Genomic DNA, 15,000 nt, shown 5'->3' with positions numbered 1-15,000 from the left:
CATTGACATTGTTGCAGTTTGCCTGATATTCGTGGGCTGATGTGATAATGTAGTGCAATCATGTATGGGACTACATGTACATGATTGTACAATGTAGTACTGTATACATGGTATACGCAGTGTCTTGTATCAGTCACGCATATACATGTACATTGTTAAATGTGTACAGTTTTCAGTAGAAATTGTTCTTGTTTTTTCCTTGGCTTTTGTTTTTTTCGCCCGCCCTCGTACCTTTTGTTAAAATTCGCCGACGAGAAACATACAAGTAGAAAAAACAAAGTGTGGCCTAACACTTACTTGCTCGAAACTGACACAGTGACGAAGTGTAACTCGTGGCTGGAACACGGAGTCACGCGGCACTCGCTGCCCTGAAACTGGCCAGGCTCGTACTTGCGGTGCGTGGCCCCATAGATCTACGCAGTGTGAGAACATAGATTTGTTTCGCTTGCACCGCAAGATGAAACACTTCAGTCGTCGTGCAACCAGCGCAGACTCAGGATCAGAATGTCGATGACCTGGCTTTCTTCGCCTCTCTCCAGTCAGACGTCTCCTTTGTCGCCAAGGGGAATCGCAGGGACCTCCTCGAAGCCATTGTAGAATGCTTGGGAGGATTATCCTGGCGAGAAAATGCGAAACGTGTGGATGTGCTTGTACGACTCGTTTCACGGCATAATGGAGGTCGCGGGTTGGAACAACTGAATATAGTCGACACCGATTCGTACACAGCTCTAGAGATTAAGAGGACGTAGCCAAAGTCCAGCGTCGGATCATCACTGCAGGTGACAAGAATCTGAACGAAATGCGAGCGGAAGCAGCGACTGTTGGCGATGCGGAGTCGGCGTTGTCAGGTGACAATGACATGAGCGACGAAGACTCTGAAAAAACTAATCTCATTCGTCTGAGTTGCTTTTTTCTTTGTATATAGCTTGTAAACAGGTTAGACAATGCCACGAGTGTTATTCTGAGGCAAACGGAACAATTCCAGAGCTGTGCGCAGCTTTCAAAAAAAGTCATGAATTTTTGTATACGGAGAAGTACGATCGAGGACAAGGGTTCTTCACTATCCTCCCCTGGGAAAAAATTCAAAAATTGAAGCCAATTGAAAGCATTTTCAGGCATTTGGTGCCATTTCAAGGTAGCTGCAATGGAAGACTTTTTGATTCTGCAATAAACCAAGATCGGGCACAAGGATTTGCCACGTTTGCGCTGAGCTGCGATCATAGCGCTTTGTTGCAGTGTGCTAAAAAAGAAATTAATAAAAAAATTAAAAATTAAAAAAAGCAGCCGAAAAGCCCCGGCTGTGACGGCCTTGGAGTTTGGAGATACTGTACAGCAGGAAATTTTCGGACGGAATATATTTTCGTACGATTTCGTACACGGCCTTTTTGTACTAAATTTAATTCCGTACTAAAATTTGTTCATGTGACTTTATGTACACTGTACATGGGTACTGCTTGGGAACACGTGCATTTAGCATGCAGCACTGTACGGGAACGGATACGATAATTTACTTAATTTACTTACTGTACGAAAATAAAATCCGTACGAAAGGTCGAAATTCGGCTTTGTCCGAAAATATTTCCGTCCGAAAATTTCCTGCTTTACAGTAGCCTGGGGGGGGGGGGGGGGGAGAATATTCTAGTTACAACGCCTTTTTAGCTATCTTCTTCTTTGCGCTGTTTTATCACCTCTCTACTGTCCTTCATAATTCGCTGTTCTTATCCAAGTATACTCGTGAACACTTTCAAGATTTTGCTCAAGAGCCTGAAGTGTGTCCTTCTTCTTCGCAGGGGTGTTGGACACGGTACGGTCACTACGGTATTGACCGTATCACTCTTTGTCCCGGATACCCTGTGAATCAATAAAAAGCACTGATTTAGACTCTAAATTTCGAAAGTTTTCAGAGGATCCAAGAGTAAACTGTACTTCAGGTGGCTGACAGTACCACCCAAAAATACCTTCCGACGCCCCTGGCTCAGAGTATTACAACACCCAGACAGAAGAACGAGCAGTTGCTGTTTCGGCGTGAAATCAAAAATAAAATTTAGTCTGATGTTCGATTCAGTTCGTGAAATTCAGAGTTACGAAACAGCAACTGCACGTACTTCTGTATGTGAAGGGCTTCATTGCAAAACGAGATAAATCCATTTTGACCAATTTTCAGGAGGAGCGATTTTCTGTGATCAACAACTGGGTGGGTTTGGGTCAAATCTAACTTAGCAGATGAGAAGAGTAGGGTGATGTATGCAAATACAGGCTTTCTCAAAAATCAGGAGCCATCCATTTTCTCAAGCAAGGTGATTCTTCAATATTTTCGGGCAAAACCAGATATATTCGCTGGACTAATCAGTATTATGAGAGAAAAAACAAGTGCAACGACTTCACTGAGGTCGGAACTCTGAAGGAGCTCAGCAGCAGCAGCACTGCCAGCAGCAGCGTCGTCCCTCCCTGACGCCTCTAGCATACTGCCCTTTTCAGTTTCGAAAGCGAAAAGACAACAGCTACGAAGAAGATGATACAAAAAGAACGAAATGACAACGTCGATGCAGCTGCTACAAAGCAACAACACGAAAACACTGTACTTTGAACTCTGACATCGACATTTTGCACAGATTCAGTCTAGTCGCGATGCTTGCCACGTGCTGCGCCAGCACTCGCTGGCTTGTCACAGGTCGCGTTGGCCCGCTCGACAGGATATGTCGCACTTTGCTCGAAAACATCGGTGGTGTTTATCGCGTTTTGCAGTAGAACGTCAACTTCAACGTTGATTTTCAGTGGGATATGTCTCGTTTTGGAGAATTCTTTTTGGCCATCAGATGCAGTGATCCCTACTGATTCGATTGACACCGAAAACGCCATATGCATGAGATTGGCGTTTAGCGCGTTTTGCAATGAAGCCATTCATGTGTATTTTGCTATTTGCCTTCGGCAAACTGAGCCCCCTACGGACGGTGGATGAACTTCACATAGAAGACAAAAAGAACCAAGGAACTACAAGTTCTGCTATAATGTCCACTAACACCACCAGTTACTAAACAATCCGCCAGGCGAAATAGCACGTCATAGTACATTTGAGATCAGCGGGAAGAAGATGACGACATCCACTAATTTAGTATCTGTGCACACGAATCTGCTGTGTGTGTGACTCTGTGTGTCAGCTATGATATCATCCCCTGTGGTTCCATGCCTAGCATGTACGTCTGAACCATCCTGCAAAGTTTGAATGACGTAGGTTGAGCGATCGCTCCGCGAAACATACTTTTTGAAATTCTCTTCATAGTATATCTTCCACCATTGAAATTTCGAATTTCTTGCTGAGAGGGGTGGCTTGCAACCTCGATATGGCTTGTTCCAGGCATGCTTTGGAGCCATCTCCTGTTGAAGTAGTGGCGGTGATCTGCCCTGCAACTGCTACAACAAAAAATGATTCGATCTGAGAAAGGGTGAGACCGCGAATCTCGGTTGAATATTGAGTATTTCAAGCCTTTTCACGACGAAGATGGAGTTCTTTTTGGAGAAGGACGTCGCGGCAAAGGACATGGTGTCCGACTTCTGGCGTCTTGTGAAGCCAGGGATCATTTGTCCAGTCAGGTCGGCAGCCTAACCGTCAGTAAGCTTGTGTTTGGATCCCGTTCTGCTCGATGTGGTAGATCACAAACAATTTGATAACGCACAAATTGATCTCAGCATCGTGCGTACGGTATTTTATATTCAGAAAATCCCAAAGTGTCTCTGTGTGGCCGTCCTATGCCACGAGAAACTCCAATCAGGCTCCTATGTCCTCTGCCTTCATGATTGAATGTCCACTTCGTTTGAACAACGAACACAACAATCGAGGACGGCTTTGCAATGAAAAATACAGCTTTACTGGAGCTAAAAAAAAGAAGAAAAAAAACGTGCTCAGGATGAGACTCGAGTACACGCATACTCTCCCAGCAGGTGAAACGCACATTTTTGTGAAAAATGCGTGTCGCCGACTGACCAGTAATTTCGCCTGACGACCTCCTGTGATACCATTGCAGGACACTGACAGACTAGAGCTAGAGCTGATAGCCAGTTACTTGTAGAACGTAATTACCGTCGGTCAGTGTCGTGCAATGTTATCACATGAGCTGATTGTTCAGTAGTCGGTGGTGTTAGTGGACATTATAGCGTAGCTTGTAGTTCCTTGGTCCTTCTTCTTTTCTATAAAATTGGATCCTTGGCTCTCCATCCGAGTCCATTCCTTTTGCTGTTCCTTGTGCTAGATGGTCCACGACCAGGAGACAGGATATTAATCATTGGTGCTGGCCCCGCTGGTGTGCATATGGCTATGAAGATGCAGAAGCGAGGACATGCCGTCACTATCCTGGAGAAAGAGCAGATTGGAGGCAAGGCGTACACGGTACGGCGCCTGTGTGCGACTTGCTGTTTGCATGAAATGTGTTCTTCTGTGTGTGTGTGTGGGGGGGGGGGGGGGGGGGCTGTGTGTGTGTATATATGTGGGTGCACATCCAGTGCATTTGCAGATTTGCGTGCTTCTCTTGCGACGGGCGTATACATGGTACATGGTACATGGTGTTTGTGTGTGTGTGTGTGTGTGTGTGTGTGTGTGTGTGTGTGTGTGTGTGTGTGTGTGTGTGTGTGTGTGTGTGTGTGTGTGTGGGAGGGGGGGGGGGGGCTGTGTGTGTATATGTGCGTGTGTGTGTTTGTGTGTGTGAGGGGGGGGGGGCTGTGTGTGTATATGTGCGTGTGTGTGTTTGTGTATGTGTATGTGAGGCATCGGCAGCAAGAACCGGGGTCCCAGCGAGTTTTCAAAATGTCAATATTTGCGAAAATCCGAACCGATGTCGTTTTTCAGTTACCTCAATCCAGCCGAAAAGATTTCTTGTGCTATCGCCTTGAAAGTGCCTCCTTTTTGTTGGCTTCACTATAATTTGTCGCCGTCACCTTTGTAGTTTATCCACCAGGCACTTGGGACATCCAGGGAGATGTTTTCAGCCGCCATGGAGGCATTTGCGCACTAGGCAGCGCCTACAAAATCATGCGCTCGAAAGAGAGCGAAACCAAATAATTTCTTGACGGAACGATCCCGTCACAAATTCTTGATGGAGAACGAGCGACTAGAATATTTGGCAGCTGGATCTCCAGAGATACTCCGCTGTCTGCCATAGTCCACAGCAAGAAGAATCAGGTGAAAGGGACGAAGGTTCGCTCAGATGACAAGTTATCAGCGGAGGCAGCGCAGACGATGAGTTTTAGAGCTCCGTAACACGAAATGGTGACGGGGACAGGCGCGCTGAGAGTGCAGAATGAGACTCAGTACTCCGTGGCAACTATTCGCACCTGGATGAATTGGTGAGATACGGAGACAGCCCAGAATGAACTAAACCTTACTTGATATAAGATGTTTTGTGAATAAATTGTTGCAAGTATACATGCACGCTTGCTGTGCACGCGAAATTCGTTGCAGTATAATGCATGTATCTACGAGCCGCTGTGTGTAGGAGAGCAAGACATGCTTGGTGGATGTATCTGGCTTTGCCCAGCATGCCTGTCTAGTCTTGTAGGTTCTACCCAGCCATAGGAAACGTCAGTTGCTTGGCTTCTTTCTGTCGGAAAAGTTTGCCTTCAACACAGCACCAGACCTGCATAGGACAGGGGTTGAGTTTTCAAGTTCATAGCAGCAAGTGCAGGCAATGATGTAATATTCTACAACTCTGTGTTTCCCTGAATACCTATAAATACGCTAAGTTATTCTCAACCACTCCATCAAAGCCATCAGTAACTGCGTTCCATTTTGCCATTTGCAGACCATTTGTGTCGACCTTCACCGGCCCATGATTTCGGACATTCTTTTTACCATCTTGGAAGGTGCCCAGAGCTCCAAAATTTGTCCCATAGATCACTCATTTAGTGAACAGCCATCAAAAACTCATTTTCTCCAAATCTGATCATCCAACCCTGGTTTTTGCTGCCCATGCCTCATGTGTGTGTATGTGTGTGTGTGTGTGTGTGTGTGTGTGTGTGTGTGTGTGTGTGTGTGTGTGTGTGTGTGTGTGTGTGTCTGTCGATCTGCCTGGCGGGTGTCTGCCGTTGGGCCGAGCCTCGGCGGTCCTTCCCATGACCAATCTCAACGGGTGGACTGTCTTAAGTTATCTGCCACCGTTCGTTTCGTCGGCCAGGTGACAAAGCAAGACACAAGTGTAGCGCAGAACGAAGTCTCCCCATCCAGGAACAGCGTGGTGCTGTGCAGTGTGGTACATGCAGGAGGTGGTTTCACTCTCGTGGTGGCTTGCGTGTACATCATTGTTTGCCCCTGGAACCATCGGAAGCGTCCGCGCCGGCATCACCTATTCCGCTCAACGTCCCAGCTTCTCTCTTGTGTGTGACATGCAATCGGCAGTTCAAGTCAGTGCCTGGTTTCAGACGTCACAAGTGCGACCGTGGCCATCGAGCAACCAAGTCTGATAGAGCGTCGTATGGTGTTCGCTGTTCTCGCTGCAGCCGTCAGTTCCGTCGACAGAGTGACCTGAGTCGTCATCTCCGTTTCTGCTCCTGACAATGACTCTGGCTCCTTTCGGAGTGGTGTGGCCCTTGTGGCAACCAAGCTACAGTAGTAGTAGTAGTAGTGTGTGTGTGTGTGTGTGTTTGTGTGTGAAAAAAAGAAAAAATGGAAAAATGAAAAATAGGGATTCACTGGCCAGAAAAAGTCACTTCAACAGCTGTGTGGTGGATACCAGGCTAAAAATAGTGGCGGTCAATTCATCAGCCTTGCAAGCTGTTGAATGGTGTAATCCCGGCACAAGTTGCTATGTCTAACATAGCTGTTGCGCAACGGGTCTAGAGTGAAAGACTTTTCATGGCTTATTTATGTTGTTCTTTAGTTTTATTGTGTAGTGGTTTAGTCTTGACTTTGTTGCATTGTTTTGGTTGCATGTGCAGTCTTCTGTACATGTATACACCATGCAACGCTTACGTCATCGTCGCGCGTGCAACATTATTTCGCGCGCATGCTCATTATATACTGCCGCAACGTTTGTCCTTTTCTTCAGTTATCAGTTTTGCCTCGTCGTGTCCAGTCTTCTCGTCTGTCCGTCTTCGTCTTGTCCAGATATTATGTAGAACTTTTAGTTCAGTTGCGCTGTTGTGTGTGGCGAGTCGGATGGGCAGGGAGGCTGGGCCCCTGACGCCTGGAGAAGATGTGCTGGTGCACGAAATTGGCGACCACGCCAGGATTGTCAGGAAGACGAGGAACTTGCAGGAACTCCGGTGCGAAGGAAAACGCATCGAGAACAAATAACCATTAGTACGTCTACGTCGTTGGGAGGCAGTTTGCACCGTGCATGCGTGGACGAGTGACCAACGAGTGAGCTGCGGATTGTGTGACCTCCGAGGGAGCTGCTTGAGTCCGACGACAAGGACGGTGCGAAGGAAAACGCATCGAAATCAAATAACCATTTGTACGTCTACGTCGTTGGAAGGCAGTTTGCACCGTGCACGAGTGGACGAGTGACCAACGAGGGAGCTGCGCCGCTGTCACAGTCCGCAGTTTGTACCTGGGATTGAGTGACCTCCGAGGGAGCTGCTTGAGTCTGACGACAAGGACGGTGCGAAGGAAAACGCATCGAAATCAAATAACCATTTGTACGTCTACGTCGTTGGGAGGCAGTTTGCACCGTGCCAGACTGGACGAGTGACCAACGAGGGAGCTGCGCCGCTGTCCGCAGTTTGTACCTGGGATTGGGTGACCTCCGAGGGAGCTGCTTGAATCCGACGACAAGGACGGTGCGAAGGAAAACGCATCGAAATCAAATAACCCACGGTACGGTCGTCCACAGTGGAGGAACCCTGCGGGGCGCTGTTCTCGACGACAAGAAGAAGGACATGGAGGGTGCGAAGGAAAACGCATCGTGAACAAATAACCCGCCATGAGTGTGAAGGAGTTTAGAAGGTGCTCCCGCTTTGATTTGTTGTAGAAGTTTGTAGTTTTGACTTGCTCGATTTGTTTGATCTGTACTCGATGTGTTGGTGCCTGGCCTGGTGATAGGTCGGATGTACTGTAGTTTATTGCCTTGATTTGCTGGTGCCTGGTGACAGTTCGGAAGCTGACTTCCGTTTGTATTTTCTATTGATGGTTCATTTGTTATTATTTATTTTGCCGTTTGTGAGTCTTAGATTATCTATGCGTGCAGCATAGATTATAATGTAGTACAGTTTGCAGCCTCCTTGAGCCTTGAAAAGGTCTTTGGCGGGGAGTATGTTGCGCAACGGGTCTAGAGTGAAAGACTTTTCATGGCTTATTTATGTTGTTCTTTAGTTTTATTGTGTAGTGGTTTAGTCTTGACTTTGTTGCATTGTTTTGGTTGCATGTGCAGTCTTCTGTACATGTATACACCATGCAACGCTTACGTCATCGTCGCGCGTGCAACATTATTTCGCGCGCATGCTCATTATATACTGCCGCAACGTTTGTCCTTTTCTTCAGTTATCAGTTTTGCCTCGTCGTGTCCAGTCTTCTCGTCTGTCCGTCTTCGTCTTGTCCAGATATTATGTAGAACTTTTAGTTCAGTTGCGCTGTTGTGTGTGGCGAGTCGGATGGGCAGGGAGGCTGGGCCCCTGACGCCTGGAGAAGATGTGCTGGTGCACGAAATTGCTCAAGACCCGTTGCGCAACAATAGCTGTTCGCTATCATCGCTCCCGCGATGGGCATGTCTAAGGTCTAAGGTTTGTGTGTGTGTATGTGTGCGTGCGTGCATGCTTGCGTGTGTGTGTGGGGGGGGGGGGGGCTGTGTGTGTGTGTGTGTGTGTGTGTGTGTGTGTGTGTGAGAGGGGGGGGCTGTGTGTGTGTGTGTGAATCCCTATTCACACCAGAAAAATCCACTTCAATCAGCTGTGTGGTGCAAATTAGTGGCGGTCAATTCATCAGCCTTGCAAGCTGTTGAATGGTGTAATCACAGCACAAGTTGCTTTGTCTAACACAGCTGTTCGCTATCATCGCTTCCGCGATGGGCAGGTCTGAGGTCCAATGTGTGTGTGTGTGTGTGTGTGTGTGTGTGTGTGTGTGTGTGTGTGTGTGTGTGTGTGTGTGTGTGTGTGTGTGTGTGTGTGTGTGGGTGTGTGTGTGTGTGTGTGTGTGTGTGTGTGTGTGTGTGTGTGTGTGTGTGTGTGTGTGTGTGTGTGTGTGTGTGTGTGTGTGTGTGTGTGTGTGTGTGTGTGGCTTTGCAAGCCCGCGAGTGGAGCAAACTACCACACGAAGACGACGACTTGGAACGACTCTGAGCGTTGGCTCATGGAATGTTCGCTCTGTTGTGGAGAGTGATGGACCAGTTCTAGCGGCAGCCGTGAGAGGAATCGTTTCCGATGATAAGCCAGATCCATAGCTGCTGGAGATGGCTCTCTCGAACGTGGTCCCGCTCTTCGTTCTATATTGTCAGCCCCGTAAGGGGACACGTGACCGTAATGGCAGTGTTTACAAGGACCAGGTGTGTGTGTGGGGGGGGGGGGTGCGTGCGTGCGTGCGTGCGTGCGTGCGTGCGTGCGTGTTGCCAACAGGCTTGGCTGCTTGAAGTTGACTTGCGGTATCTGCCACCTTTGTTGGTTGCAGGGTTCATATACTTTCTATTTGAAGTATACATACCTGTTGACCATGGACTGCTTCTGGCTAGATTAAAACTCTTGTGTAATACTGAACTGGTGCTAGTTAAGCTTATATCAGATCCACTCTGATTTAGCCACCCACACTAGTACCAAGTACTACCCTCACTGGGGGCAGGAGTAACTGCAGTTGGATCACGGGACGAATACCCTGATGCCGTCAATCCTTTTTCTGCACCTTGTCCTCACCCACTTAGGCCGTCATCACACCACGTTCTCCGACTCCCGTTTACGTCTACGTCTATGGTGAAAAAACCAAAACGGGTGGTCGCACAGTTCTTGACGCGTACACGCAGTCAGGTTTTTGGAGAAATTTGAACCCACGTACATCGAAGTACAGGGTCGCTCGGAAAAAGGCTGGGGGAGATACGCACGTTCATACAAAAAGTCGTATACGTCTCCCGTTTCCTCTGCTCCCGTTTTCACCCCGTATACGGATCATCATGACCACCGACCAAAAACTCCTTACGTGGACGTAGACGCAGCGCTTTGTACCATGGTGTGATGACAGCCTAACTGAGGTGTGGTGAGCCCGTAAGTGGGATCATTTGCAAGTCCACCCATTGTTTGGGGATTTCAGGGGGTGTCGGCCGTTGGGCGGTTCAATAGCCAGTTGAGTCCTCTTTCCCAGATTCCTTTTGAGTTCCTCTCTCCCTTCTCCCGGGGAGACTTACGTGACCACTTTTGGCAGTGACCAAGTACAGTACAGCGTGTGTGTGTGTGTGTGTGTGTGTGTGTGCGTGAGTGCGTGCGTGTGTGTACTTAATGTAGACGAGATGCACCGCAACATAACACTCTGTGTTGCAGCATAGCGTTGATTCGATCTGTGTCTAAGCTGCATTGGGATCAGTGTCTGATGTTAGTCACTTTTGCTGTGTGCCTTCTGAGCACGCGCGTGTGCTCCGAACCCCTCTGTATATGTTATCACAGTGCTGTCGGGGCAATGTTCCTGCCCAGGCGCGTGCTCGGCGATGGGCACGGGGGGCACGTGCACCCCCCAACATTTTCAATCTGGGTAATTGCAATTGTAATGTATGCAAATATGCTCTAAAATTCAAGAAAGGTTGCAAACAAATTGCAGAAAATTGCCGGGGGGGGGGCTCCCTCGGCTCCCGTGCACCCCCCTAGTTGGGGGGCCGAGCACGCCCCTGCTGCCGGTGTTTGTGTAACGCTTGCATGTGTGTGTGTGTGTGTGTGTGTGTGTGTGTGTGTGTGTGTGTGTGTGTGTGTGTGTGTGTGTGTGTGTGTGTGTATCTGTATGTGTACATGTGTATGTGTGTATGTGTCTGTGTGCGTGCATGCACGCGCGTGTGTCCGTTTGTGTGTGCTGCTGCACGTCTGCGTTGCCGTGTTTAGGTGAATCACCGCGAAGCAGCTCACGAGATGGGTGCATGCTACCTGAGCCCGGACTACGAGCTAGTTGTGGAGCTGCTGCAGGAGTATGGCATGTCTTCTCAACTCGATGTAACTACTATAAAACATGAATTGTAATTTTAGGTGCACTGGATGCAAGTACAGTAAAACCTGTCAATGTGACCACCTGTCCAAGAAGACCACTGGAACCAGGATCAAGGGATGCTATTTCCTGTGAAATGATCCTGGATAAGGAGACCACCTGGTACCAGAGACCACATTTTGAAGGTCCCTTGAGCGGTCGTCTTAGACAGGTTTCACTGACTACCTGGTACCAGAGACCACATTTTGAAGGTCCCTTGAGTGGTTGTCTTAGACAGGTTTCACTGACTACCTGGTAACAGAGACCACACTTTGAAGGTCCCTTGAGCAGTTGTCTTAGACAGGTTTCACTGACTACCTGGTAACAGAGACCACATTTTGAAGGTCCCTTGAGCAGTTGTCTTAGACAGGTTTCACTGACTACCTGGTAACAGAGACCACATTTTGAAGGTCCCTTGAGGGGTCGGGTCGTCTTAGACTGGTTTCACTGTAATGTAAAACATGTAATTTTAGGTGCATCCAAATTTCGGTGCCAGGGATTTGCCAGGTTTCAGGTGTAATGTAGAATTAGGTGACCAGCGTTCCCTTCACATACCCTAGTGTCTTTTAGGTGTAATTTAGATTTAGGGGCCTGATTTCTCTACCGAAATCACCGAAATTAAAGTTGCACCGAAAATAATAGTGCAACTATGCACATATCACAGGTAGACAAGGGCAATGCGGGGTAGGCTGTGGGCATGGGATCACGTTCAAGAATGTGAAACTTCCTTTTATTTAACAAAGCAAAGAATATAACAATTGAAGCCGATATCATACCATGATGGACTACACAAGAGAGATTGGAAGCTTTGTCACAACTCTGAGTTTCACGTATTACTACGATCATCAGGCCTGATGATCGTATTGATACGTGAAACTCAGAGTCGTGACAAAGCTTCCAATCTCTCTTGTGTACAAGGCTCTGCCCTGCATGGGTATTGAGCACTCTTCGGACAGTGAAGCACACCACTTGATTACCATGATGGACTCAGTATTAAAATAAACATGTGAAGCAGAGTTCAGACACGGTTTTTTCATATGTTTTATTTTATTAGTCCATCGTGGTATTATGCTGGCTTCCATTGTTTTATTCATTGATTTGTTGAAACGTCTTTCTCCGAAACCGCTCTTTGTCCTTTTTTTCATTAGTGATGGTATGTATAAAGTTTTGAACGGTACCGCTCGGCTGTTCAATACAGTAAAAGCCTGTAACGCCCACCCGGTACAAGACTCGTCACCCGTGTACACGCCCCGGTGCCGGGTGTCAGCACTCTTGTCCCGTTTTTTGGCCCACCTCTCTGTGTGAGAACGCCCACCGGTGAAAGCACAGGTCCGCTACATAGGCCGGTGCATGCACAGCTCCTTTGTGCATGAAACGGTACTGTACTAGCAGTTTAGCTTAGTGTACAGTAAACTATGCTAACCTTGTACGTACGTACGTGTGACGTTAGTAGCATGGCATGGTGTGGAAATAAGTCTGATTTCATTTTATCCGAAATAGCGCCTAGGTCCGCAGTAGCGCACGGGCCCAAATTGACGCCATGTTCTGGACCTTCACTAACGTTTTCGCCCAGGGCCTTATTACGGCCTCTTACAGTAATGCAACAAACGTTGCTTCCGCAGGTAGCAACGTGTCGGCTGAGGTTGCGTTGGGGAGAGAGGGAGAGTTTATTGCATTGCCGCACTGGACTCCCTGCTGCAAACGCAGTTATGAATTATGGAGTTCCCGTACGTACAATACTGGTCATTGTATGCACAGGATCTGTGTAGTGGTCAACTTCTCTCTGTCTCTCTCTCTCTCTCTCTCTCTCTCTCTCTCTCTCTCTCTCTCTCTCTCTCTCTCTCTCTCTCTCTCTCTGCCTTATTGCTCATTTTTCTGGCTTAGGTCAAGCAAAGGACAGTCTGGACTGACGCAAAGAAGGACGTAGGCGGAAAGCTCCGGGACTGGTTCTACCAGGCCGCAAAGGAGGCAGAAAACGACCTGGATGCCAAGGACAGCGCCATTGCTTGGGAGATCTTCAAGCAGGCTATACATTACATATCCCACCACCGACGGTTGCTACTGAACTACGAGGAAACAGGATTTCTGCCGCCGCGGCCAAGCGCCGAGCACTTGGAAGAGCTGCAGATGAGCATCGCCGACTTCTTTGATAAGTACGAGTTGCGCGCGCTGAAGCCCATCTTCAAGCTCGCCTACACACTGCAGGGCTACGGGTTCGTCGAGGAAGAGCCCATTCTGTACGGCATGCTTTGGGTTACACCACCGCTCCTGAACGGCCTGATCGAGATGCTGAAAGTACGCAAGGTGCTGCACAAGCGTCGGCTGCGCAAGCGCATGGGCACACCGCGCAGTATCACCACGCTGGAGAAAGGCTTCCGACCGCTGTTCGAGGCCATCATCGCCCGCTGCCAGGACCGCGCTAGCCTTCCAGGAAAGCAGCCATTCCGTGTCCTGCAGCAGACTGTCATTACCAAGCTTGAGCGAACGGATACGGATGTGACGGTAGAGTTTCACAGAGAGTGTACCAACGAGCAAGGCACGGTCAAGGAAAGCACTGTCACGGAAACGTAAGCTATTTGACGATGGCAGCTAGGGGTGCGTGTGTAAGGGGGGGGGGGGGGTGCTCTCTCTCTGTTTTTCTCTCTCTCTCTCTCTCCCTCTCCCCACACTCTCTCTCTCTCACACACACACACACACACCATTGGACCATTGGACGCCCATCGCTGGAGGCGATGATAGCGATGCTACAGCAGAAGCAATAGCAACTTGTGCTGGGATTGCACGATTCAACAGCTTGCAAGGCTGAGGAATTGGCCGCCACTATTCAGCCTGGTCTACACCACACAGCTATGAAGTGGCTTTTTCTGGCCAGTGAATCCCTACTTTTGGTCATTTTTATTTTTTTCCCGCACACACATCACACCACATACTCCGGTATGCACTGGCTGTTGGTAACCACCCAGGAGAATTGAAGAAAAGTCAGGAAGAGTCTGAGAAAGAGAAGAAAGACGTGTGTGACCATAATCGTCGGGAAACGAACCCGCAACCTATCGATTGGAAATCGCTGCACATACCACTGCACCATACGGGACACACTGTACTGTACTGTACTTGCTGCTCACTGCCAAAACTGGTCACGTGAGTCCCCCCGGGAGAGGGGAGAGAGACTCAAAAGGAATCTTGGAAAGATGACTCAATTGGTTATTGAACCGCCCAACGGCCGACACCCCCTGAAATCCCCAAAACGCTGGATGGACTTGAAAATGATCCCACTTATGGGCTCACCACACCTCAGTAAGTGGGTGAGGACAAGGTGCAGAAAAAGGATTGACGGTATCAGGGTATCCGTCCCGGGATCCAACTGCAGTTACCCCTGCCCCCAGTGAAGGTAATACTTGCTACTAGTGTGAGTGGCTAAATCAGAGTGGATCTGATAAAAGCTTCACTAGCACCATTGATTACACAAGAGTTAATCTAGCCAGAAGCAGTCCATGGTTAACAGGTATGTATACTTCAAATAGAAAGTATATGAACCCTGGAACCAACAAAGGTGGCAGGTACAACATTACACCTTCAAGCGGCCGAGCCTGTTGGCAACAGACCCAACACAATCAGGCATAAGTGTACCTACCAACCGAACTAGCTGGCACGGGACACACACACACACACACACACGTATCCCTGTGTTTTCTCACTGCCAGAAACTGGTCATATGGGTCTCCTGGGGAAGGGGAGAGAGATTCAAAATGCATCTTGGGATGATGACTTGTCAAGCTTTTGAACCGCCTAACTGCTGACACTGTAAATTCTCTGGCATCAGAGAGTGAAGTAGTGGTAGTGGTTGGTAGTGGGCGGGATAAACCCGTGAA

The 15,000-nt window shown here is 48.4% G+C and overlaps 1 protein-coding gene across 3 annotated transcripts in view; it reads left to right on the top strand.

Moving 5' to 3' along the window:
• LOC135811300 (uncharacterized) overlaps positions 1-15,000 on the top strand; it is a 43,470-nt gene that overhangs the window by 16,102 nt on the left and 12,368 nt on the right. For all 3 annotated transcript variants that reach the window (XM_065324517.1, XM_065324516.1, XM_065324518.1), the window contains exons 4-6: positions 4,248-4,384; positions 10,993-11,100; positions 13,016-13,698. In XM_065324517.1, coding sequence (XP_065180589.1) covers positions 4,248-4,384; positions 10,993-11,100; positions 13,016-13,698 — 928 coding nt within the window. The remainder of the gene's footprint in view (positions 1-4,247; positions 4,385-10,992; positions 11,101-13,015; positions 13,699-15,000) is intronic.

This window comes from Sycon ciliatum, chromosome 3 (assembly GCF_964019385.1).
Source record: "Sycon ciliatum chromosome 3, ocSycCili1.1, whole genome shotgun sequence".
In the NCBI taxonomy this organism is placed as follows: Eukaryota; Metazoa; Porifera; class Calcarea; order Leucosolenida; family Sycettidae; genus Sycon; species Sycon ciliatum.
The sequence above is the reverse complement of the archived record's forward strand: the minus strand, read 5'-3'. Positions and strand labels throughout refer to the sequence as shown.